Below are 23,205 nucleotides of genomic sequence, written 5' to 3'. Positions count from 1 at the left end.
GGTGTGTAATAGGTCGCCGTATAGTTTAGGTGTGATATCGACTTTTCGGGTATAGTTCAGGGGGGTTTTGATGTATTTTGCCTAAATTAAATACACCAGTTGTTCCAAAGGATTAAAACGGCCAGTTATTAATGGAAGTCCTTGTCGGTTGTTGTAGACCAAATATGAGAGCTCAACCCAAAAGACTAGTCTGATAGGTGGGAGAGTCCATTTAACCTATAAACCAATTAATATTTCTTTCTTTAACCGATGAGAGATAACTGGCAAATAACAATCGCCCGCTTGACAAGTAACGACCTTATTGGTCACGACTGACACTCCTCTTAACTCCAGGTCACCAATCCCGACACACAGGCTAGCACTCTGAATCGCGGCCCTATGTGTGAATCGATTATCTCTGATACCAATGATACGATCTCAAGAAATTAAAGAAAAAGAATCGAAACATCCTAAGGAAAAGGGTTTTTCCTGAACATATATCCGTGAGAGAAAATACAGAAGAAGAAAGAGATTTCCTTTACTGCATAATAATTCAAAGACGATTACAAATGATTCAGTTCGATCCCTCCTAAGGGATTTTTGGGGGAAAATCGGTTACTAACTAACTTTCGAAAAATTCAGAGACTTGACATGTGACTTCTAACAACTTCGTAACCAACTTTAACTAACTTCCGGAAAATTCAGAGACTTGACACGTGACTTCTAACAACTTCGTAACCGACTTTAACTAATTAATACTTAACTAATCAGCTCAATTAAACGGCTAATAACAACTGTAACTTGAATAAATTAAAACAAGGAAACGATTCAAATAAAATCTAACTTGTAACATCGACTCTCTGTAAAAAAAAAAAAAAAAAACTTGTTTGGCCGAGAATTTTTAAAGATAATACTAGTTTTTTCTCTCAAGTGTCTTGATATTAGATCCGCTCTTTTATTAACATAAAATCTGAGCATTACAATATGAGGCCTAATGGAAAAGATATCATAATTGGAGTAATAACATCAAGTTGAAATTACAATGATCTTATTAGATCTTTCTTATGATCCCTAAGTCCATATTATCTTATTTTCACAAGGAAACAACGAAAATCATACCGTACAAGTAAAGATTTAAATGTTTCAAAAATCGAGTAAAGAAAAAGGGATGTTAAAGTAAAATACGGTAACGGAGAAAGTTAAAAAATCAGGATTCCGTGACGAACGTTACCCGCGTCGTGACAACGCTCTCCAGGCAAAAAGCTATAAAAACATTTCCCGAATCTCTCTGTCACTCTCTCACCCAAAGTACCAATTCCACACCATCACCGTGAAGTACTTCAATATTCCACAATCCACTTCCGAAAATCAGTTTTATCGCTCCATCGAATCAGAATTGAGAATGATATAGCTTTTATAGTACTGGAATCAACCTGAATTCTAGGGTTTACAAAGTGGAGATGGAAACTGCTGTTCCAGTTCCCGTTTCATGGATTCCCGAAGATGACCTCTTGTTGAAGAACGCTGTCGAGGTAACAATTTATATTTGCAAGTGGACGTTATTTGTTTCGCATAATTTTTTTTTTTTCCGCTCGTTGTATTTCCAGCCTATTGTTTTTCATTTTGCATGTGTGCTCTAATTTTTCTTAAAAATTGCAGAGCTTAAATCTAACACTTGAAATTAACTTGATAGTGATGATATAGAAATGCTAAGGGATGACGAGTGTTTAAGGTAGCTAATTCGCCGGAAATGCAAGCCACACTTAAAAAATTGTTGTAGGCTTAAAGAGGAGAATACTGGGTATAGTATGCTAGAAATTCCGTGAATTTTAGGTGTTTGTTGTTCTAGTAGTGGCTTATAACATGATGGGAAGTTTTTGCTCCGAGCAGATTGGGAGTGTGAGATGTGCTTAGAATAAGATGATCTAGAGGCGAAGCTAGGATTTGACGTTTGTGGGTTCGGAATTTTAGTTTTTTAAAGTTAATGGGTTCTAAAAATAATTTGTATATATTCAATGAATTTTTAATACAATATGAGGTTTGGACCAAAGCTACCGGGTTCGACCGAACCCGCACCCGATGAGCTAGGTCCACCCTTGGATCTAGTTATCATGTGATTCTCGACACTTTTATGTCATTATTGTTTAAAAAATGTCCCCATTCGGTGACTTTCGCGGTCGCCCTCACTAAACCAACTTGAATCTGAATAACGATTCAGATCAAGTCTTACTGAAATAGGATTTCCTTTTCGTGCCACATGCGCTTAGACTTTACTTTTTCCGAAGACACTTACGCGTCATTTGTTGCTAATAGCTAAACAGTGATTGCTGTTTTTCGAGACAAGGTCTATCAAAAGCAGCCTCTCTATCCACAAAGGTCGGGGTAAGGTCTGCGTACATCCTACCCTCACCACTTACACTGGGTATGTCGCTGTTGTTGTTGAGGAAGACCGTACTCCTACCCTCCCCACTTGTGGGATTACACTGGGTATGTCGCTGTTGTTGAGGTTACAGTTTATTTACCTTCGCGTAAATTTGTGATCAATCCGTGTTTTTCGCTTTATTGTATTTCCGGCCCAATTGTTTTTCATTTTGCATGTGTGCGCTAATTAATCAGCTCTCTATCTTAACATATGAAATTAACTTGATAGTGATGATATAGAAATGCTAAGGGATGAAGAGCGTTTAAGGTAGCTAATTTGCCGGAAATGCAAGGCACATAAGACTGATAAAAAACTCACTCTCTTTAAAAAAAGGTTGTAAATTGGGGTTAAAGAGGAGAAGACCGAGTTTTAACAAAATGATGTTAGAGATTCCGTGAATTTTAGGTGTTTATTGTTCTAGTAATTGCTTATTACGTGATGGGACGTTTTAGCTCCGAGTAGAGGCGGATCCAGGATTTAAACTCTATGGGTTTAATCTTAAGATGCATTGCGTTGAACCAATTATATTTTTAAAGTTACGGGTTCATCTACTACTTATTATAATTTTAGTAAGTTTTTACACATAAATTTATGCTCCTTGTCGAAACTTATGTAAGTTATGTGTTCAATTGAGCCCGTACGGTCGTACCTATAATGCTAGCTACACCTCTGGCTCCGAGCAGATTGGGAGTGTGAGATGTGTTTAGAATAAGATAATCTATTTTTTGTATATTTATGGATCATGTCATTGTAGACACTTTTATGCCATTATTGTTTAAAGAATGTCCCAAAAGACGCTTATGCGTCCAATTCCAATGAACAAGAACTGATAATTGGTAACGTAAGTAAATATATATTACACGTAATCCCACAGAAGGATTTCTTTTTATGAATTGTTCTGTTTAAATAAGTTGTATCTTGCTCGGAGCAATAATGTAGATGTGAATATTTGTCCTCTAAAAAAGGAAATGTTGAATGAATTGATCGTAAATTATGAGATTTGAAAATCTTTTTGCCTTCGAAAGAAGATATTAATTTGTTGCTAATAGCTTAACAGTGATTGCTTTAGCTACTGGTACTCCAGTTCTTCTATTTGACGATTATCTCTGAGCCTCATTGTGCCTCTTTACTGTTTTACTTGGAACTAGCAGTTTTTCAATTTGTCCGCTAAGGCTAGCTGTGGAATTTAGTTGTCTCTCCGTGAACCGGATCTGCTTTCTATATTTTTTTATTTCCATCTAGCCATAATTAATATGTTTCTATCTTTACCTTGGCTCACATATAAAAAAAAGAAAAAGAAAATGGCTGTCTGCTGGTTGGCTAGTTGATAGAAATACTTAAGTTATTTAATTTGAAGTAACGTCTGTCTCTATCTTTTCACCGACTACTGTTGTCTTGGAGATGATTACTCCACATCTAATTTCTTTATCAGCACTCTAAGTGTAATTGTTACTCATAGCCTAGTCTTATCAGCAAGACTGAATAAATACACTGCCAGTTTAGTTAACATAAGAAGAGTGAAATAGAGGTGAGATTAGACGGGATTGGAGTGCCCAAGGCCTCATTTGTTTGCACTTAATGAGGGTCTGAATCTGAATGATTAAGAGCCCAGCCCATTAATTGCATTTGCTTTTATTAAGATTTACCCACTTAATACATCTGAATAGAGCTGATTCGTTCAGATCTGGGACAAAGTCTGAAAATCATTCAGACCCTTTCCTTGCTCTTTTATTTTTTAAATGTTATTTTCTCAATTATTACGGAATAAACTTCTCGTCTTCTCCGTTGTTATCTCCCTGTAGATTTATATCATCCATGGCTAACAATACCTTCATCTCTCCTCTCTCCTCCATTGTCGAACAATCATCTAAAACATAGGAAGCTAGAAACTATTTATCGGACAAATGAAAATGGCTACAACGATCCGTCCCCAATTTCTACTATTAACTTATCTTTATTCCTAAAGAACTCAATTACAAATCTCTTCTGCCAGCAATCATCTCAAAGATTGAAACTTACAACCTCTAAAACATAACCTGAAGAACAAAGGAATAAAACATGAAGCGTAACCAGAAGAACAAAGAAAAAACATGAACCCTAATCACTAAAGGTCTTCTCTGCAGCAAAATTCTAAAGAATCACTTTCTTCTTTGAAAGTTTTGGAGGTTAGAAAAGGATTTCACTGGAGATTTGAAAGTTCAAATATGATGGTGGGTGTCAAGGGTTATGGAAGTGGTGGATATCACTGTGTTTGAGCCTAGGGGTCAAAGTTGAAATTCTTTTTTTTTTTCCGCTTTGATTAATTTTGAGATAAAAGATTATTCTCGTTCAGGGTTACTAGAGAACAAAATGTTTTTTTTTTTCCAAATAATAATTTTATTTTATTAAATTTATATCTTTTTAATATTTACTTACTTTTTATTTAAATTGTATATTTATTGTGTTTAACAAATAAATAAATAAATTGTGCACATTAAGATGTTGAAAAACAAACAGTCTTAATCATTCAGTGTTCAGATCTAGAATCAACATATTAATGATTCAGATGTGCATTCAGATTCAGACTTCTTAATTTTAAACAAATGAGGCCTAAGTGCAAACAGTTTAGTATTCAGGTCGTCGTTCCAAGAAAATGAAATGATGACTAATATGTTACACATAGAATCAAAATCGGAAGGTTCGGCCTAGGTGTTACACGATAGAGGATGCCTACCAAAGTGAAAAATAGGTTCTATAGAACAGTTATAAGACCAACAATGTTATATGGGAGGGAATGTTGAGCTGTTGGAAGTCCAGAAAGTCCAATAAAATGGCGCAGAGATGCAGATGCTAAGATGGATGTGTGATTATACAAGCCGAGACAATATTTGAAATGACCACATTTGTGAGAAAATAGCAGCACACATCGAGTAAATTATAAAATGAGAGGTCACTAGAGATGGTTTGGTCATGCCTTGCGTCGACCTGAAGAGGTACCATTCCATTAGGTGTGAAACCATGGTGTGTGAAGGTGTTAAAAGGGGAAAAGATAGATTTAAAATCACCGGGAAGGAAGTTGTCAATCTCTTGAGATTTATGCACATTTAGCGAAATATATGGCACAATGGAAGAAAAAAATCTATATAGGCAATACCTATTAGTTGAGAATATGTTTTAGTCATGTTAGCACTTTACTTTACGCCCTATGCTTTTCTAGGAGTTATTTAGTAGTCCAAACATTTATACGTCAAGAAAAATATAACGAACTTCTAGTACTTTTTATCTTATTATTTTGTATAATATTTGCCTGAGATGAGTTTATATGGAGTAACATGGTGTGAGGATTTATACAGTCGACCCAGCTTGCTTGGGATTGAGGCATAATTGTTGTTGTTATTGTTTTTCAAAATAAACTTTCTTGGTTTTCCTTGTTTGCTTGCAGGCTGGTGCATCTTTAGAAGCACTTGCCAAAGGAGCAGTACGATTTTCCCGCAGATTCACGTTGCAAGAACTAAAGGATCGTTGGGATTCTCTTCTGTATGACTCTGATGTTGCAGCTTTAGCTTCTGCTCGCATGGTTGAGCTTGAACATTCAGGGATCAATCCAGTGTCAAAGTTTAACAAATCTGAAAATCTTAAAGGAAGCAAAGATGTTGTTCGAAAGAGGAAAGTGGACAGCATTCGTAGACAATACTATACGATGCGGAAGAAATTTCGAAGTGAATTTTTCAACTCCACTGATATAGGCTTTCTAGATGAGCCAAATCTACATGATTGCAATGGACATGGAACTGATTTTAGGCAGCATGTCAGAATTGATGCTCAGGCTCGTGATGGGAATTGTATCTCAGATGACCTTGGGCTTCAAGAATCAGATCTGGATATCTTGCGCAATGCTTTCCCAGAAGCACTTGCAGATATGCCTGTCACCTCTGCCATGGCTGATTCTCATATAGCCTATAATAATAGGTGTTCAATTTCAGTAGACGATAATAGTTCAGATGCAATTCTAAGAGACAGAAGGTTTGCGGAGGACCTTTCCAATTCATTAAGAGAAGAGGGGAGGAATTTTTTTCAGCCTGATATGGAAGACAGAGAAATTCCTGATGTTTTTAAAGACAACTCCATTGACTATGAAAGTTGCTCAGCTGTTAAGAGGCCTCGCTTATCACAGTTATCTCCTGAGAGAAAGATCTTCAGTATTCCTGAAGGAAAACAGTTGTCCACTTTTCATTCAAGGAGTGACAACCGTCAAAATATATGTAGTGGTCCTTGTGGATTTAGAAGTGGACAGCATTCTCACTCCCCAAAGTCAGGTGAGAACTCTTCATTTCATACAGTGGAATTTCCATCTGTTCAGTCTATTCTCCCTCTTTGGAATACAATGGAAAATGTAGCAGTATGTGTCTTGGAGATATGAAATAAGCCATTAACAAGGTCATATACTAATGATAGCAATAGTAATGATAAGCGTTCATGTGTGTATGATGTTGTCATTGCAGGAGCTATGTTGGGAGCCAGGACTGGTAGCACTGATTTTATTGATTCATCAGCTACCTCAGATGGTGAATTCATGGATCTCCCAGATTCCCTCTTAAACCTTTCAAATGAGGATGATATCCTTTTGGAGGTGGATGCGAAGGATTCAGCGGACAACTTGTGTAAAGCGAATCTTAAGCTCCTCCCAGATTCTCCTAGTGATATTCCAGAAGGAGTTTCAGACGACCATGAATCTGAAGTAGTCAAAGAATCAAACACAAATATTACAGTTCCTGATGATTTGCATCCTTTGGGATCAGAAGCGGAAAATTCTTCTCTACATGGTCAAGGTGTCAGATCTAATTGTGAAGTTAATGTGCCATCCACATCAGCATCAAGTACTGATATAAAACAGCCTGTTGATGGGAGTATGCTCTGTACCCTTAACACCGAGGACACAGAGATTCCTTGTAACGATGATATCTTCTTGCTTATCCACCCTTCCACATCATTTGCTTCTACCGCGACTCAACCAGTTGGTCAAAGTTCCATGGACCTGTCATCGGCTTGTAATAAAAGTGAACAAAGAGTTAGCTCCTTCACTCGTGAAAAAGATTCTGGCAAGTCTTTTGCATGGACTAATAAGGTTGGACCAAACATCCTTGGAGAAACACGGCCAGTGCAGCCAGCCGCTGGTAGTACAGCCCATTTAAAGGTGTCTGGTACTATTGTTTTACCGGTCCTTCCTGGTGCTGCTAACAAGGGTGTTGGAGTCGCAGGTCAAAGCAAATCATTGCCTGTAAACCCAGAAGTATATAAAAATGATGTGCGAGAGGAGAATATTGCTAGAGTTAGAGGGGTAACAAAACATGAAATATTATATATACTTTCTTCCGTGAGTTACTTACCTTCTTTGTATGAAACATTCAAATCTGCTTATTGGTTGACGGCAGGTGGGGGACACCCCAGCTACTTTCATCGAGGCACAACAATGTGGTGAATCAACTTCTGTCAGGGTAGCTATTACAGAGCCAACAATTAACCCTTCAACATCAGAAGTGGAAGATCCTCAGAGCGATGATGACGTACCTTATTTTTCTGATGTTGAAGCTATGGTAATTCTTGAAGCTTTTTCTTTAAGCTAATCTCATCTGTAGGGTTACCGAAGTAGAGATAATATTCTTTTGATTTTGCGATTTCGCTTGTCAGATACTAGAGATGGACTTAGATCCACATGATCAAGACTCATATGCAACTAGGCAAGGTAAATTCTTTGAAATTGAATGGAGTTTATTCATTTATAGCTTTTAGTGGAGATAAATCATGTACAGTACCAAGTGTGTAAAACTTGATGTTCCTTCTCTGTGGTATCACTCTCACATCTGTTTGCTCTTCTTCTCATGATTGATGTGCCAATCTTGTACAAAGATTACATCCATATTTAGTCATCCATACATTTACAGGGGTGTGACTCTCTAATGTTGTAATTGACATAGCAAAAAAAATCCTGATTACTTAAGTAGCCATGGGTGTGTTATATGGTGAAGCTACTTAAAGTGAAAAAGAAAATGCATATTATTATGCTACATGGAGTAGATTTTGTAAGCTTGAACTGTTGGTTATGTGGTATTCAGAGTCAAAGTATCAGTCTGAAGACTTTAGAAGGACAACCATAAGGTTGGAACAGTGTGTTCGTTCTGGTTTGCGAAGAGACATGACGCCTCGAGGAGCCTTTGCCATCCTATATGGCCGTCATCTGAGGCATTACATCCGGAAGACTGAGGTAAATATCGCAGATTGTGACCTGCATCTTTTGTTATTCAATTGATTGATTATATTGAAGCTTTCTCCTTCAGCGTAGCTCCTCCCCTCCTCCCCCTATCTATTTATTTGTCTTCTTTCTGCTGGGGAATTGCTCTTCCACACTATGATTTCTATTTTCCACGTCGCTGTTCCTTTGAGGTTTTAGTTTTAATAGTGTAGTTGATTTTCCGATATTTTCATGTGGCTATGTAATTGCTCCCTCTTGGGACAATCTTCTTGCTCCTTTTAATACAATGAGCACGAAAAAGTCCTCCCCCCCCCCCCCGGTCGCATATGCACCAAAGAAGCTACATAAGCTTCATTGAGAGATCAAATTTTTTCCACCATTAAGCTGAAAGATACATATAATTTATATGGATGAATCTCTTCTTCCTATGAAGGTACCTCGTGTAACTTGACCTCAAAGACTATTAGGAAACTTGGCTGGAGAGTTTGCTGACTGGATTTCGGGGAAAAATTATTACAAAATAGAAAATTGCTAAAATACCTTATACTGAATTCAGAACTAGGTGAAGTCCTTCTATGAGAAACTTTTGGTTAGGGAGGAGTTTGACTTCCCATGTAATTCGTGGTGGAGTTCAACACTATATGGTTTTGCAGATTTTGTAGGGGAAATCAGGCCCTGATAATTGCAATTCTTATCCATTTTGCCTGTGTATTTGTAGGTCATACTTGGAAGATCCACTGATGATGTTGAGGTTGACATTGATTTACGAAAAGAAGGCCGTGCTAACAAAATATCTCGGCGTCAGGTAGAATATTTTGTTATCATCTTCTATGTTATGCTATTATGACTTTTTTAAGAACGATGTTAGAGTACTTGAAACATAGTTCTGTGTGAATGTACTCTATGTAAAGGAGGCATGTCAAACAATATGTGGCATTGTGTTGTGACTTTGTTTTAAGTGCCTTTTGACGCTACAACTTGATGTTAACACTCAAGTGAAGGATTTTCTTCGGGCTTTTTCATTCTTTCAATGTAATAATGTACGAGCATAGAAGTGATGTCGCTAAAAACACACAAAGGCTATTCAGGTTTCTTACTTAATAACTTATGCTGTGTTATTAAGCACAGGAAGTCACAGTGTTTGGCTGATGATGTCTTAAACAAAATTGTGGTTACGCTTAAGGATAAACCAGGTAATAGCACTTGGTGGTGAAAAGACACGGTGATGAAATTAATCCTATGTGGCATAGTCTCTTAGACATATTATGAAACAGTCAGTTCTAAACAATATCTCTTTTTCATTGAAATCATTTTGGTGGAGTTAGATATTTCAAAGCTCCTTTAGATAAGAATGCCTTCTATGCCAGCTTATGAATTTCCTTGGAAAATACAGTTATATGTTATGCCATCTTATAGTTTTGCATTTGATGGAAGGCCTTTTTTTGGTCATTTCTCCATGTTTTCGTACTTAGGCAAGCATCAAGATGGAATCGGATGGATCCTTCAGTCTGAAGAATCTTGGGAGGTGCGCAATAGCAGTGAATGGCAAATCTGTTGATAGTGGGCAGTATCTGACCCTTAGCTGTAGTTGTGTGATAGAGGTATGTTCACTCTCCTTACCTTAAAGGGACAAATTTTCTTGCATATTACCTACATTTAGGTCTTGGAAGTTCTGCTTTGCGGTTAATAACACTTTCTTCCTATGATCTTGTTCCTTATTATTTAATTGCCTGAGATCTTCTGTATAAGCAAATATTACACATTGCTTTTCATGTCAATGAAATAAGGATGTTCAAACTATCCAAGGTATTTCCAGACTATGAGTTGAGGTATGATAAATTAAAATTACAAAGCATTTGCTGAAAGTTAATGTATAAAACACATTCTTGATCACATTACGACAATAAAGAATGGTAAATTAAATGGTTTTTGCACATCCTACATGATAGACTGAGATAACGAACTGAATAATTGGTTGTTAGCTAGTAGGATTTTTGAATCCAACATTTGGCTAGTAGTATTATAGATCTTTTATTTCCAACGTGACCTTGGGCAGAGCTTATCTTTTATCCACTGCCTTAATATGATAAGAGAAGTCTCTTTGGAAACAACAAAACCTTAAAATTGTTATATTTACTGTTGACAACAAACTGGGCAACTGGAAAGATGTTTTTTGAAAGGGCAACTGAAAAGAAATCGAACTCTTAGACCTTCTCTTCAGAGCAGACTAAACAAAATTTCCTGTTAGTTTGATAAATATTTGGGACCTCTAGCCGTACTAGGGTGGTGTTTCAATCAATCAATCAACAACCGTTAATCCCCAAATTAAGTGTCGTTAGTTATATCAATTCTATGCATCAATCTTTTTCTTAGATGGTGTTTATTTGTATAGTAAGTTGACCAACACGCTCCTCACTCCTTTGCTTTGACCAACAACCACGACTCCATGCATTGGGATCTCCGTTTCGCTATCACAAAGACAAAGGAGGTCTATCTTATGGATAAAGTATTAGGTGTTTATAAATAAGTAAATTTAATTAGTTTTAGTTCGATAACCCCAATTAATTGAAATATATACTTTTTGTTTGTTGTAATATACATTTATCGGTTGTACGCGAGCACCCGTATCCGCACGTGGATCCATACCTTGGAATCCTAAGATTTATCTGATGAAGAATCCGACATCTAGATCTGCACCCCTATCGGATGCCCCCACCTGAGTCCGAGCAACAGTCTATGGGGCGAGGAAGGGATACCTAATAACAAAATGACACCTCAATCACTGGAGTCGGCTAAAAAAGTTGCCTAACACTGGATAAATTTTATTTGGACTAACCTGGTCGCGAATTTTATCCCAAACAATAAATAAAAGATACACTTTTGTAGATTTCCTGTCATGCAATGATCTTTCCTTTTATTTCAGTTTCTTCTTACGTCTATGACTTGTTCCCCCTCCCTGATCGGGGGAGGGGGGGATATTGGGGGTGGTCAAGAGTATAATTGGTGAGTGCATTATATAGTCAAGACAATGAAGAGAAAATCCATCTAAGCTACTTGCATATATCTAAGATGGTCTGTAGCATCTTCGTTTCATATTACCCCTCTGTAATATATTGGAAATGGTCAAAATCTTGAAATGTTCTCTATTATGACATTCCTTGGCTGGAGAGGTCTTATAATTTATTAATTTATGGAACATACTGAACTTTTACAGATACGGGAAATGAGTTTTGTGTTCGAGATGAACCCTAAGTATGTCAAGCAGTACATATACAGCATTGCCCAGAATAAAGGAACACATAGCAAATTTGAATGGTCACCTGAAAGGAAACCATGATGGAACACCTTTAAGGTACCTTTGTTATCCTTGTTCTGTTTTGTAAATTAACCTTATGTTGAATGAATATCCTTGGTTTGAGGATCAGTTCCCTCTGTTCATTAATGGATGTGTAAGGCGTAAATATCTCTTTATGTTCCCGTTTAAAGGTCATCTAAGCTGCCCAAGATCCCCTTACTACCTTGTTTCTTTGCTACATCTCTACTTGTGTAGTTTCACTGGGACTTTTATTTTTTCTCTTCTGGAATTATTTTAGTAAATACTTTTGGGAGAGAATTTATGACTGCGTTGCTTTTTTTTTTTTTTTAAAATTAAATGGAAAAGAAAAGTTGTGCATTTCATTTACAAATATTTTCTTCCAGAGTAAACGACTCAAATGTAAATGCTGCGAGTAGAAGTTCGATAAAAATGTCAAAACTTATTGTAGATAATTTTGTAACATCTAAGTCTTTTAATCTTGGATTTCAGAGGTTGGGTTATATATGCAGATTGCCTCCTTTCTTTCTTCTTTCTGAAGGGAGATATACGGATAATTGCCCACGTATTCTATAATTTATATCATTAGATTCCTTCTCGCCTCTTCATTCTCTCCCCGGGAGATCTTAAATTTTTTCTCAATTTCCTCTATCTTATACCGCTTAGAATTATGTATTAAAGCACCAGTAACTTGTTCATATCCATTGAAGTGAGTTGAGAATCATGAGGTCACATGTTCAAGTACAAATGGAGAAAAAAATACTGGGTTATTTCTTCTCCTCTGTCTAAGCCTAGGTGGACAGAGCTACCTGGTACTTGTGTTGGTGGGAGGTAGCAGGTACCTCGTGGAATTAGTCAAGGTGCGCGCAACTGGCCGGACACCGCGCTAATCAATCTTTTTTTTTTTTTGTTCATATCCATATCTGTTAGGGTTTGTACATTCTCTAAAACTACTATTAAAGATCCTATCAATTAGTGTTTTTGAGCTTTGACTTCTGATGCACTGTCTCATCTTGTCGTTGATGCTGCATCATAACTAGTCCTAAATCCGGGTGTCTACCAATAGTGTCTTTGTCATTTAAATTTTAAAGTGCTACCAAGCTTCTTTCGATTGTTGAAGTTCAGATTGTTCATCTGTTATTCCCTTCTGCTTCTTTTGTCAAAGCGGGTTAAGAGACTATTCCTCAATCTTCTATACAAACTGGAACATCGTGGTACAATCCTAAATAAATAATGGATGAGAGATTATTCCCCAAATTACAAAATTGTTCCCTGTCCTTCAAAAGCTTTCTTTCTTCTCTTTTTATACAATTCCCATGAGTGCTAGTGGAACATCCCACACCTTTCTTCGCCTCCTCTGTCTTATAAAGGTCCAATTGGATAGCGCCTCTTACATGGTGCATGACATCAATCGTTGTTGCCCGAAACAACTAAAAGTTTCCCATCACAAGCAAGATGTCTCCTGACAAGGTAAAATAAGACCATTCACCTCTTTTTGGATTGCTCGTATTTGACTCTTTAATTATATAGAAGTTCATTTAACAATTTCATAGATTGCTTGAAGGCAATGCAAACATGAGGATCTATGCAATAATTTAGATAATAAAAAGTGGATATAGTAGCAATGCATGTAACTAGAGCAAGGCTATGTTACTAAGAGCTTGTAGTAAGAAGCTAAAAATGATATTTATGCATATTTCAATAGTTTACTTGCTTTTAAGCCAGACCACGCGAAAAGCCCACTCCGTCCTTGGGACAATCTCTAAACGAGACTAGCTTGACCAAGAAGCAGGTGTTGTTGTAAGAGTAAAAACTCTTGCTCTTGAGTTATAACTTTAGAAGTTTGTTCTGGAGAAAAAAGAACTCTTGACTCTATTTTTTAACTCCATTAGATACAAAAAGTTTGTGATGATTTTGGTGTCTCTTCTCCTGAACAAGGAAGTCATTAGGTACCTAAAATGAGCGATGAGACGGCACCGCGCATGCTTTCATACTTTAGCGCGGAGTACACTAATCTGCCGCATAGCGGATGGGAGTACTGAACGTTGAGTTTAAGTGTTCGACATGAGGCTGACAAAAATTGCAATCATGAGACGTCATATAATGCACGCAGATTTGGCAATCTGAGGGACTAGAATACCAACTTGGCAGCTGTAATGACGTCTAATAACGAACATCATAGCGAGCAATTCTCCTATGTTTAATCAGATAAGACATTAATACTGACAATAGTGAATCATGACGCATTTTTCTCCGATTTGGTAGAGAGATGAGCTAGCGACTGTGATTTGGTAGAGAGAGCCTTTATTTTATTGTTCCACCTGTTTTATAAAACAAAAAACATGCATTTAAGAGGTTTGGGACCCTAACGTCTCCCTGTGTGATTTGGTAGAGAGTTCCCTTATTTTATTGTTTCACTTCTTTTATATGTGGTCTTTAATAATGCACTTAAGATGTTTGGGACCCTAACGTCTCTTTGAAGATGCCATGCCAGACCAATGAGGCTTATAACAGATGAATAAGAATTTCTAAACAGCACATCGATATTCTTCCATCGTGACCAACCAAATATTCGTTAAACATTTTCTAGTTGTAAGTAATCCTTGATATACTCTAAAAAAACAAAACAGAAAGTATCCAAAGAGCATTGATGCTAATTATACGTTTTCCTTTTTGTGAGTTGAACAACTTGAACTTATAAATTATAATGTCTTATATTTGGAAGTATTAGTGGTATCAAATGGATAAGCTTGGTCAAATTTGAACGAGTTAAAATAGGTTAAGTCAATAAACAGGTCATTCACAACATGGCCGAGGGATTGGCCGCCCATAAAACATAGAACCCGTATTTTTTTTTTTTTTCCAAATTTAAAATTTAGCCTCACATTGCATCCAATTCAGGTTTGACCTGTTAAAATGGAGTCATACATTATTAGTCTACGGGACAAGCTTTTAGGAGATTAAAGTGCTTATCTTTTAATTTTGTTAAAAAAGTGCTTATTTAAGGAAAAATAAGTACTTTGAAATAGGCGAAGGCCTTTTTTTTTTTTTTTTGTTGTCAGGAAAGAAGAAGAAGAAAGTAATTTTTTCTTAGAGGCAAAAGCTGGAATTGTTTTTAATTTCTGTGGGATAGAAGTTTCCTATAAAAAAAATTATATTTACCAAACTATTAGGGGACAATATAACCTCATGCATTATCGACAATACATTTATGATCAAAATCTCATAAACATTCTCTCTCCATATTTTGTGATTTTATTTTTTCATTTTAATTAAATAAAATTGAAAAACTTAATTACAGTCTCTAATAATAGATATCTCAGATCATTTATCTGTTTAAATAAACCAACTGTATAGTTTATTTTTGTATATCTTTTTTATGCTTTAAGGTACTTTTGGAAAGATTAGCCAAAGCAAACAACTTTAGTACCTACAAAAGCATTTATCGAATCATTTTGCTCCTCAGTGCAGCATGATAATTATTCGTCTTAAGAAGTTTTGCCCAAAATCAGTTGGCTGAAAATAGGTTTAACCACGGGTAATTATTCCACCTTTCTAACTCATGTTTGGACACATTAGTCTTAAGTCTTAACATTTGTTGGTCGAAATAGAATTTTCCTGCAGATTAATTTCTAGTCTCAGTAGCTTAGGTTGGCCGCTTTACAAATAATTTTACTTTTTTAAAAAATTGGACAACTTAATCTGGACAATATCTCGAAGCAAAATTGGTCCAACGAATCGGAAAATTCAAACTATGTTCAGTAGAATAACACCTTCCTAATTTCGAAAATACAGAGAGAAACAATTAGCAATCAACCAATTGAAATGACACCTATAGTGAAACGCAAAGGCAAATATTGGTACTAACTTTTTCGAGAGTATCAGAAGGTGGCTCTCTTTAACAGGTCGAAGCAAAGTGGTTAATACTCAATTAAAAGTAGGTGCCTCTCAATCAGTGCAAACGCAATTTGCTGCTGAAATAAGGTACTAGTATTCATCATTTCCTCTACTTGCCCCCTTTGTTTAGTAATTTTGATACTTAATTTTGTTAGTTATAAAGATCAATATTGAAAGAACAGACTATCAATTGGCTGGAGAACATTGGAATTTAGAAAAAGATATCGTGAAAGAAGAAAATAGGAACCAAAGATGAATGTTGTGGACTGAGCTACTAACCAACCACAAATTGGGACCCTTGTCCCTAGCCTATAAAACATTTAATTAATGGGAGTGTCACAGAGAGCTATCATTTTCCCTTTACTTCAATAAGCAAATACATGCAAATTTAGATGAACAGTAGACTCCACTGACATTTTACCCGTGACCCCACTCACCAAAAGATATATATATATATATATATGTGTGTGCCAAATTTACCGTACTTTTTGTCTTGAATTGTATGTCTTGTTTCCTATCTAAATTGTTCCAAATTATATCTACCTTCTAAAATAATTTCTTAAAATATTTTCCAGTATCTTATAATTGTAGATATTTTTTTATTTTATTAAACTTTACTTTTTATTTACACATAATAAATTTCACATTTTTTCTTCTTTACAGTACTGTTGAGATAGCAGTGTAATGGAAAAAAGACAAATACTCCTTTAAACTCCTCCTTGACAAGTGTTCTATTCTGCCTTTCTCGCCTTTTTATTACCCTTCTTTGTTTGCTCCCTTCATTAGCCACATCGAATATATGCTGATGAAACCCATTTAAAAACCAATCTTGAAGGTGCTTCTTCTTCAATTCTCATTACGAAAAAAAAAAAAAATTACCAAAGAAAATGGGTCGTTTTTCAACTTCAACTATCCTGTTCCTTACAGTTCTGCATGTTCTATTCTTACATGCACATTCAACTACACACTGGCAAGATATTGAAGTCTTGAAACAGCTCAAAAACAGCGTCGACCCAAACTCAATGACACCTGGTTCATGCCTCATTTCTTGGGATTTCTCTGTAGACCCTTGTGATAATCTCTTAGGTGAAAAATTCACTTGTGGTCTTCGTTGTGACATAGTTATTTCCAATGTTAGCCGAGTCACTGAACTCGCTCTTGACCAAGCAAATTACTCTGGCACACTCACTTCTGTTTCTTGGAATTTACCTTATCTCCAAAGCTTAGACTTAACAAATAATGTCTTCACTGGATCAGTACCTGAGTCACTATCAAATCTAACCCGTGTACAAAGACTAGGGTTATCAGGTAACTCTCTATCCGGGTCAATTCCTAGTTCACTTGGTTCACTTTCAAATCTTGAAGAACTTTACCTTGACAACAATTTCCTCGAGGGAACAATTCCGTTAAGTTTCAACGGTCTCAAGAGTTTAAAAAGACTCGAACTTCAAAACAACAAGCTTAATGGTGAGTTTCCTGAGTTGGGTCAGTTAAATAACTTGACTTTCATTGATGCTAGTGATAATTCCATCTCCGGTCAACTTCCGGCGAGTTTTCCGGCATCTCTTATTGAGATTGTTATGAGAAATAACACTATAGAAGGTAACATTCCGGTGAGTTTAACGGGACTTAATTACCTACAAGTTATTGATCTGAGTTATAATAAACTCAGTGGGTGGATCCCAGCGAGTTTGTTCACTCACACTTCACTCGAACAGGTCACATTTTCGGGTAACCAATTCGGGTCGGTTCAAGAACCGGGTAGCTCATTTCAGAGCAGTCAGTTGATTGCATTAGACTTGAGTAATAATGAGATCCATGGATTATTACCCGGGTTTCTTGGTTTAATGCCTAGATTATCATCATTATCATTAGAGAATAACAAGTTATCAGGTATGATACCAACCCAATATGCATTGAAAATGGTGTTTCCTGATCAAGGGGTGTCACAATTTGAGAGGTTATTGTTAGGTGGAAATTATTTATTCGGACCTATACCGGGTCCATTGTTGGATCTGAAACCGGGTTCGGTAACAGTGAGATTAGGAGATAATTGTTTGTATCGGTGTCCGTTGAGATTATTTTTATGTGAAGGTGGGGAACAGAAATCATTATCGGAGTGTCAGGCTTTTGGTCCCATCATTCCTTGAGTAGTGTGACAATGTCGTAACTTCGAGGTCTTCATTTTTTTTCTTTTGTATTAAGTATTTTTATTGTTTATTGTATAAATATATTTTTGTATTTTTCTCTCTGGATTTTTCTCCAACCTTACCCCTTCACATGGGGTTTTAGATATGGTCTATAGATGGATCTATGGTATTTCTCTAGGTTGTAGCTTATGGATGTTCTTATTTTTGTGAAGAGTGACTGAGTGAGAAAGAAATAAAGATTTCGTGCATGAGAAATATGTTCTGTAGTGACTCGTGAAGTAGTAATAGTGGGACAACTGAGGAAATTCTATTTGCCAATAAAGGCAGATTCTGAATTTAAGTTATGGTTGTTAAGTTCACTGCTATTACTATATTGCTGAGGTTGTCAAGTTACTGCAATTATTGTTGAAATTTATATATTAGAAATTTATTTCATTCAGTCACCACATCACACTAATATGTTATAGTTAAGTCCCAAATTAATGGGAGAATGTGTATTGAATAATTATTGTTCAGTGATAAACGTATATTTCAAGACATATGCCAATTGTCACGTAGTTATTGAGTTGATTAAGCGTAGTGCAAGTAAATGTTACCATGAAGGAATTTGCGTGTCTTGACTCTTGAGCATGGAAAGAAGCAAGAGATAAAGATAATAGGATGGACTATAAAACAATATCTCTAGGGTCAGTCGAATCTTTTCAATTTCAATTACTTAATGACGCTAGGGAAATTGTTTTGGCTTGTACTGTATGGATACGAAAAGGAGGAAGACTAGATTTCCTAGTCCAAAGATGACGAAATGTGACATTCAAGACTTCACATGTTTGTCATGAATGATAATGCTCCTTTTACCCACAATTTACTCATATGTACCAGCCATAGCTACATCATTCATTGTACGCGCTCTAACTTTCCATTTAACCTATGGCTCTTTTAACGGAAGGAGAACTATCTTTTTTTTGGTGGGTGGTAAGACTGGAAACAAAAAGAGAGAGTAGAACCTAGGGAAGTGGTACTGTGGTTGCATCAGCAAGGAGCAGAAGCTGCATTAGCTGTTCCGCTGCTTGACCTCTCTAAAATATCTGCTTCCCTTGACACCCACATAGTGATGATCAATAAAGGAGTTACAAACATTGAAATTCACATTTTAAATTTCAAAGAAACAGAAAGTATTGTTTGACGAAATCTTTTTTCTTGAAAGATATTTTTGGTAAACATCCTAGTTCTTTATCTACCTAGACTTTAGTAGACAAATTATCAAGTATTTGTATTTGTGAAAGATAGTATATACTACCTGATAGTACTATTTATCTAAAAGTTTAAATACGTGGAAAACAAAGGAACCGAAAAAACAAGAGGTGCAAATGCTGAATTGATATTTACAAATTTTGAGATTTAGTAAAATGACGACATTTTGGTGCACAAACCATTATATTCACGCAGGAAACACCAAGGAGGTTTATGTAAGAAGTGTCAAGGAGGGGTGATGTAGGTAGCTACTTTGATGCAAATATCAATGTCTAATTCCACGAATTGAATACATTTAGGGCTTGTTTGGCCATGAATAGTTTTCACTTTTTTGGAATATTATTTCAGAAAACTGTTTGGAGATAGCATTTTTACAATAGAATTTTTACAATTTTCCGAGATACAACTTGAAGTTGAATTCCAGAATTTTTCAGAATTCGGAAAACTCCAAAAAACTGTTTTCACAATTTTCACTCAAATCACTAACAAAAATAACTCCAATTTGTATTTTCGTCCATACACAACTCTAATTTCCAAATACCAATTTTCAACTTGAAAAATAAATACTGCTTTTTTTCAAATTTCTCATTTCTTTTGTTCAAACGCCCACTTATAGACGCATGTACGTACATAAAGTATTTCTGTTGAAACTCAAAACTTCATATGACCATCGACGAAAGCGACTGTGGCAAATAATGACTTTATATCCGAAATATTAAAACATTGTTTGATGGGCATAACAAGAACAAAGGTTATAGAATAATGACATAGCTGCAAGTTTGCAACCTACATGTGCCTACAACCTACAAGTCTACAACTTACAAGTGTTTGGCTTATTATTTGGCATTAATTTTTTATTGAAAAAAAGTGTACGGGTCCCACTTTTATGACCCTCCCTCGTTACTAGTGCTATTTCTCTCTTCAACCTCACCTTTCATTCATCATCAGCCCTATAACTCTCATTTTCTAAATTAGTTTTCTAGTCATTTTTTTTTACCCAATCCATGCTTGGTACGTGTAAATATATCTGAGTTATTCGGGTTTTTTATTTATTAAATCAAATCAATTGTGTCGATTTTTTTATATCTATAAAATAAAATTAAATCTATAAAATCGAGTTTTCATTGGTCTTGATTTTTTTTGAATTATTTGATTTTTTTTTCTTGGTTCGATGTGAAACATTTTATAACAAAATTAATTTGCTTTTTGTTGTCAAGGCCAAATATGGTGTTAAAATGTTAAGAAACAAAAACTATGACAAAGTTAAGAACAAATATTTACAAAGGGATTATAATTTTAAGAAATTGAATATATATAATGTTTATTTTCCTCAAAATCATAATATTTTTTTCCTCTAAATCATTTTTTTCTTTCATTCTAATTTATCATAGGTTACGATTTCCTTTATATACCCCTACTTAGTATAATGACATTTTTTTGCGCACAAAATAACGGAAAATTACTTTATATACCGTCTACTTTGCCAGGTGAAAGATGCTTTTTTATTATTTGGTCTTTTAGTATGAGCAATAACAACACATCCACACACTGTCCACCCAAAGGAAAGATAGCTAGGATCTTAGCACCAATATAAATATATTCCAAGGCCAGTTCAGTTGATTAAGTTATTCAAAAATTGAATTTAAGACACTGAAAAACAAAAAGAATTAAAATATGTTTATCCATGTTAGGAAGCATGAGATGATTTAATAAAATCGAATTATACATTTTTTCTAAAAAGTAACTTTTATGTATGTATAAATCTATATAGCAAAGAAAAAATGCAAACAAAATGAAAATAAATAATTTAGTGTTTTTTTCTTTGCGATTCTGAAATATTAGCAAAAAGGAAATTGTGAGATAGGGTTTGGTTAGTATATGGTGGAACACGGCTGGGGTTTTTGCTGCGTAGGGGGTGGTTTTTAGGTGAAGGAATAGCTACAGAGAAAGAGAGAATAATAGTTCAGGTGGGTCATGGGTGAATAATTTTTGGCCACTTTTGGGGCCCACACTTCACATATTAGTCCTCACACAGGTATTACGTGGCATACCTCACGCATAATAAAATTTCTCTGTTTGGCTTTGGATTTTAGTTGGGCAAGTATAAACCAAAAGTCCACAATGTAGGAATGATGGGCCTTGATGAATTTGGTCAATGAGTTGGCCCTGCAAATAAGTTTATTAATGAAAGCCATTACATTGTTTATTTTCCTCAACCATAATATTTAGCACTATCATTCTAGTGTCATAGGTAACACCATAAGGTGAAAGATGCTTAACCAAGTATGAGCAATAACAACACATCCAAGGCTTGTCCACCCAAAGGAAAGATAGGGGATCAAATTTATATGGCCAGTTCAGTTGATTAGTCACTTTATAGCCTATTTTAGCTGCTTTCTTAAATTAAGCCTTATTTTAAAAAGTATTTTTGGTGAAAAGCCAGTTTGCTTATTAATTTTAAGACTTTGGAAAAGACTTTTGAGCTTTATCAACAAACTTTTAAAAAGTGCTTCTAAACACCTTTTTCTCAAAAGTACTTTTAAAAAGTTTAAGCCTATTTTTTAGAAAAAATAAGACTTATTTTCTCCTGAAACTTGGCCAAAAACTTTTTTTAAAAATAAAAAAATAGAAGATGCGCGCGAAAAATAATGTTTCTGCCAAACAGACTATTAGTCTGTATTTAGAAGTAGAGAAAGTAGAGAGGCATGTAACATAGAGTGCAAAGTGAAAGCCAATAGGCACATGCTCTGTCCAGTGTCTTACTCTGAATCTGCAAAATTTCAAGAGTCCTTTTATGAGATCTTAGATTGTGGATTTCTTAAAATCCCCCGTGGGCTGTCTTTTTGTTATTATGGTCGCAGTTGCGGTCATATGGATCATCTCCATACCCTTGAAACAAAACAGATTCAAATGATTGTATGTCTACACAGCCGGCTAGCTTGTGCACGCCCCAGTTATAACTTGTAAGATATTATAAGGTTCATATATAAAGAATATCGGACATTTATCATTAATTTCGTACAAGATGTAGGTCTCACGTCCTTTACAGAACTTCTCAAAAACAACGTCTATGATGGGTGGGGTTGCAATTGATTAGAAAACATTCTCTATTTCTCAGTCTCAAAAAGTAATTTTTTTTAATCATTCCAAAAAATGGTACTATTCACTTTCATTAAAAGCAAAGTGCGGATGTACATTTTTCTTATCTTACTTTATGAGACTAATCCTTCTTTACCCAATGCCATTTTCCCCTTTATTTTGTACCCCAAAAGCACAAAGTCAACATTGTGCTCTGCTCCCACATGTTCTTCGAACAAATTAGTACTCTATTTAAACTTGTATTGATCAACTATTCTATTAACAAGCGAGTCCAAAAAGATTATATATTAGGAATTAATGGAGTAATGAGTACAACGTTCCTTAGGAATTAATTAATGTTTGCTTTTTATTGCTCTATGGGAGGGAGCTAAATCTATTTAGTTTTCAGGACAGAAATTGGGATCTTCTTAAGTGAAAACGTAGGACTTAAGCTAAACATACTAGAGTAGCTTTCTTGTAATGGACTACTTTGAATTTTCACCCTTATGAAACTTACTACTATTAGTTTATATCACGGGTTCGAACTGTCAAGCCTCCGATCTTGAATAGTTGAATAGATACAGAAGACAAAACTATGCATTTCCACACCGTCAACATTTATTATCAAAGGCAACTGCAATTCTAATATAGTACTACAAAACTCTTTAAATCCTTCACGAGAAGTAACGTTTGCTTATTAATTATTGCACTACGGGAGAGAACTAAATCTATTTCCAGAACAGAAACAGGGAATCTTTTAAAACGAAAACGTAGAATCTAAGCTCATAATCTTGTAATGGGACTAGTTGAATATTTCATACTTCAAATAAAACTTTCTTGTTTATATCATGGGTTCGAACAGTCAAGCCTCCAATCTTGAAATTAC

The 23,205-nt window shown here is 35.5% G+C and overlaps 2 protein-coding genes across 5 annotated transcripts; both read left to right on the top strand.

Moving 5' to 3' along the window:
* The first annotated feature begins 1,258 nt into the window (after positions 1–1,258).
* LOC132046486 (uncharacterized) lies at positions 1,259–14,427 on the top strand. Of its 4 annotated transcripts, none has more exons than XM_059437126.1 (10): positions 1,259–1,511; positions 5,823–6,696; positions 6,883–7,718; positions 7,813–7,974; positions 8,069–8,123; positions 8,494–8,642; positions 9,349–9,435; positions 10,103–10,231; positions 11,845–11,982; positions 13,882–14,427. In XM_059437126.1, exons 1-9 carry the CDS (start codon positions 1,440–1,442, stop codon positions 11,965–11,967), a joined length of 2,487 nt encoding a protein of 828 aa, XP_059293109.1. In that variant the 5' UTR covers positions 1,259–1,439; the 3' UTR covers positions 11,968–11,982; positions 13,882–14,427. The 4 variants fall into 4 exon arrangements, with proteins under 4 accessions (XP_059293109.1, XP_059293111.1, XP_059293112.1 ...); XM_059437128.1 differs by having other exon boundaries at positions 13,886–14,426; XM_059437129.1 differs by lacking the exon at positions 13,882–14,427 and adding an exon at positions 12,654–12,899.
* A 2,108-nt stretch (positions 14,428–16,535) lies between these two features.
* On the top strand, positions 16,536–18,344 carry LOC132046485 (MDIS1-interacting receptor like kinase 1). The gene has a single exon (XM_059437124.1). The coding sequence runs from the start codon at positions 16,728–16,730 to the stop codon at positions 17,988–17,990; it is 1,263 nt and encodes a 420-aa protein (XP_059293107.1). The 5' UTR covers positions 16,536–16,727; the 3' UTR covers positions 17,991–18,344.
* Positions 18,345–23,205: the final 4,861 nt, after the last annotated feature.

Source organism: Lycium ferocissimum, chromosome 2 (genome assembly GCF_029784015.1).
Source record: "Lycium ferocissimum isolate CSIRO_LF1 chromosome 2, AGI_CSIRO_Lferr_CH_V1, whole genome shotgun sequence".
NCBI classification, from domain to species: Eukaryota; Viridiplantae; Streptophyta; class Magnoliopsida; order Solanales; family Solanaceae; genus Lycium; species Lycium ferocissimum.
Note: the sequence above shows the minus strand (reverse complement) of the source record. Positions and strands in the feature narration are given on the sequence as shown.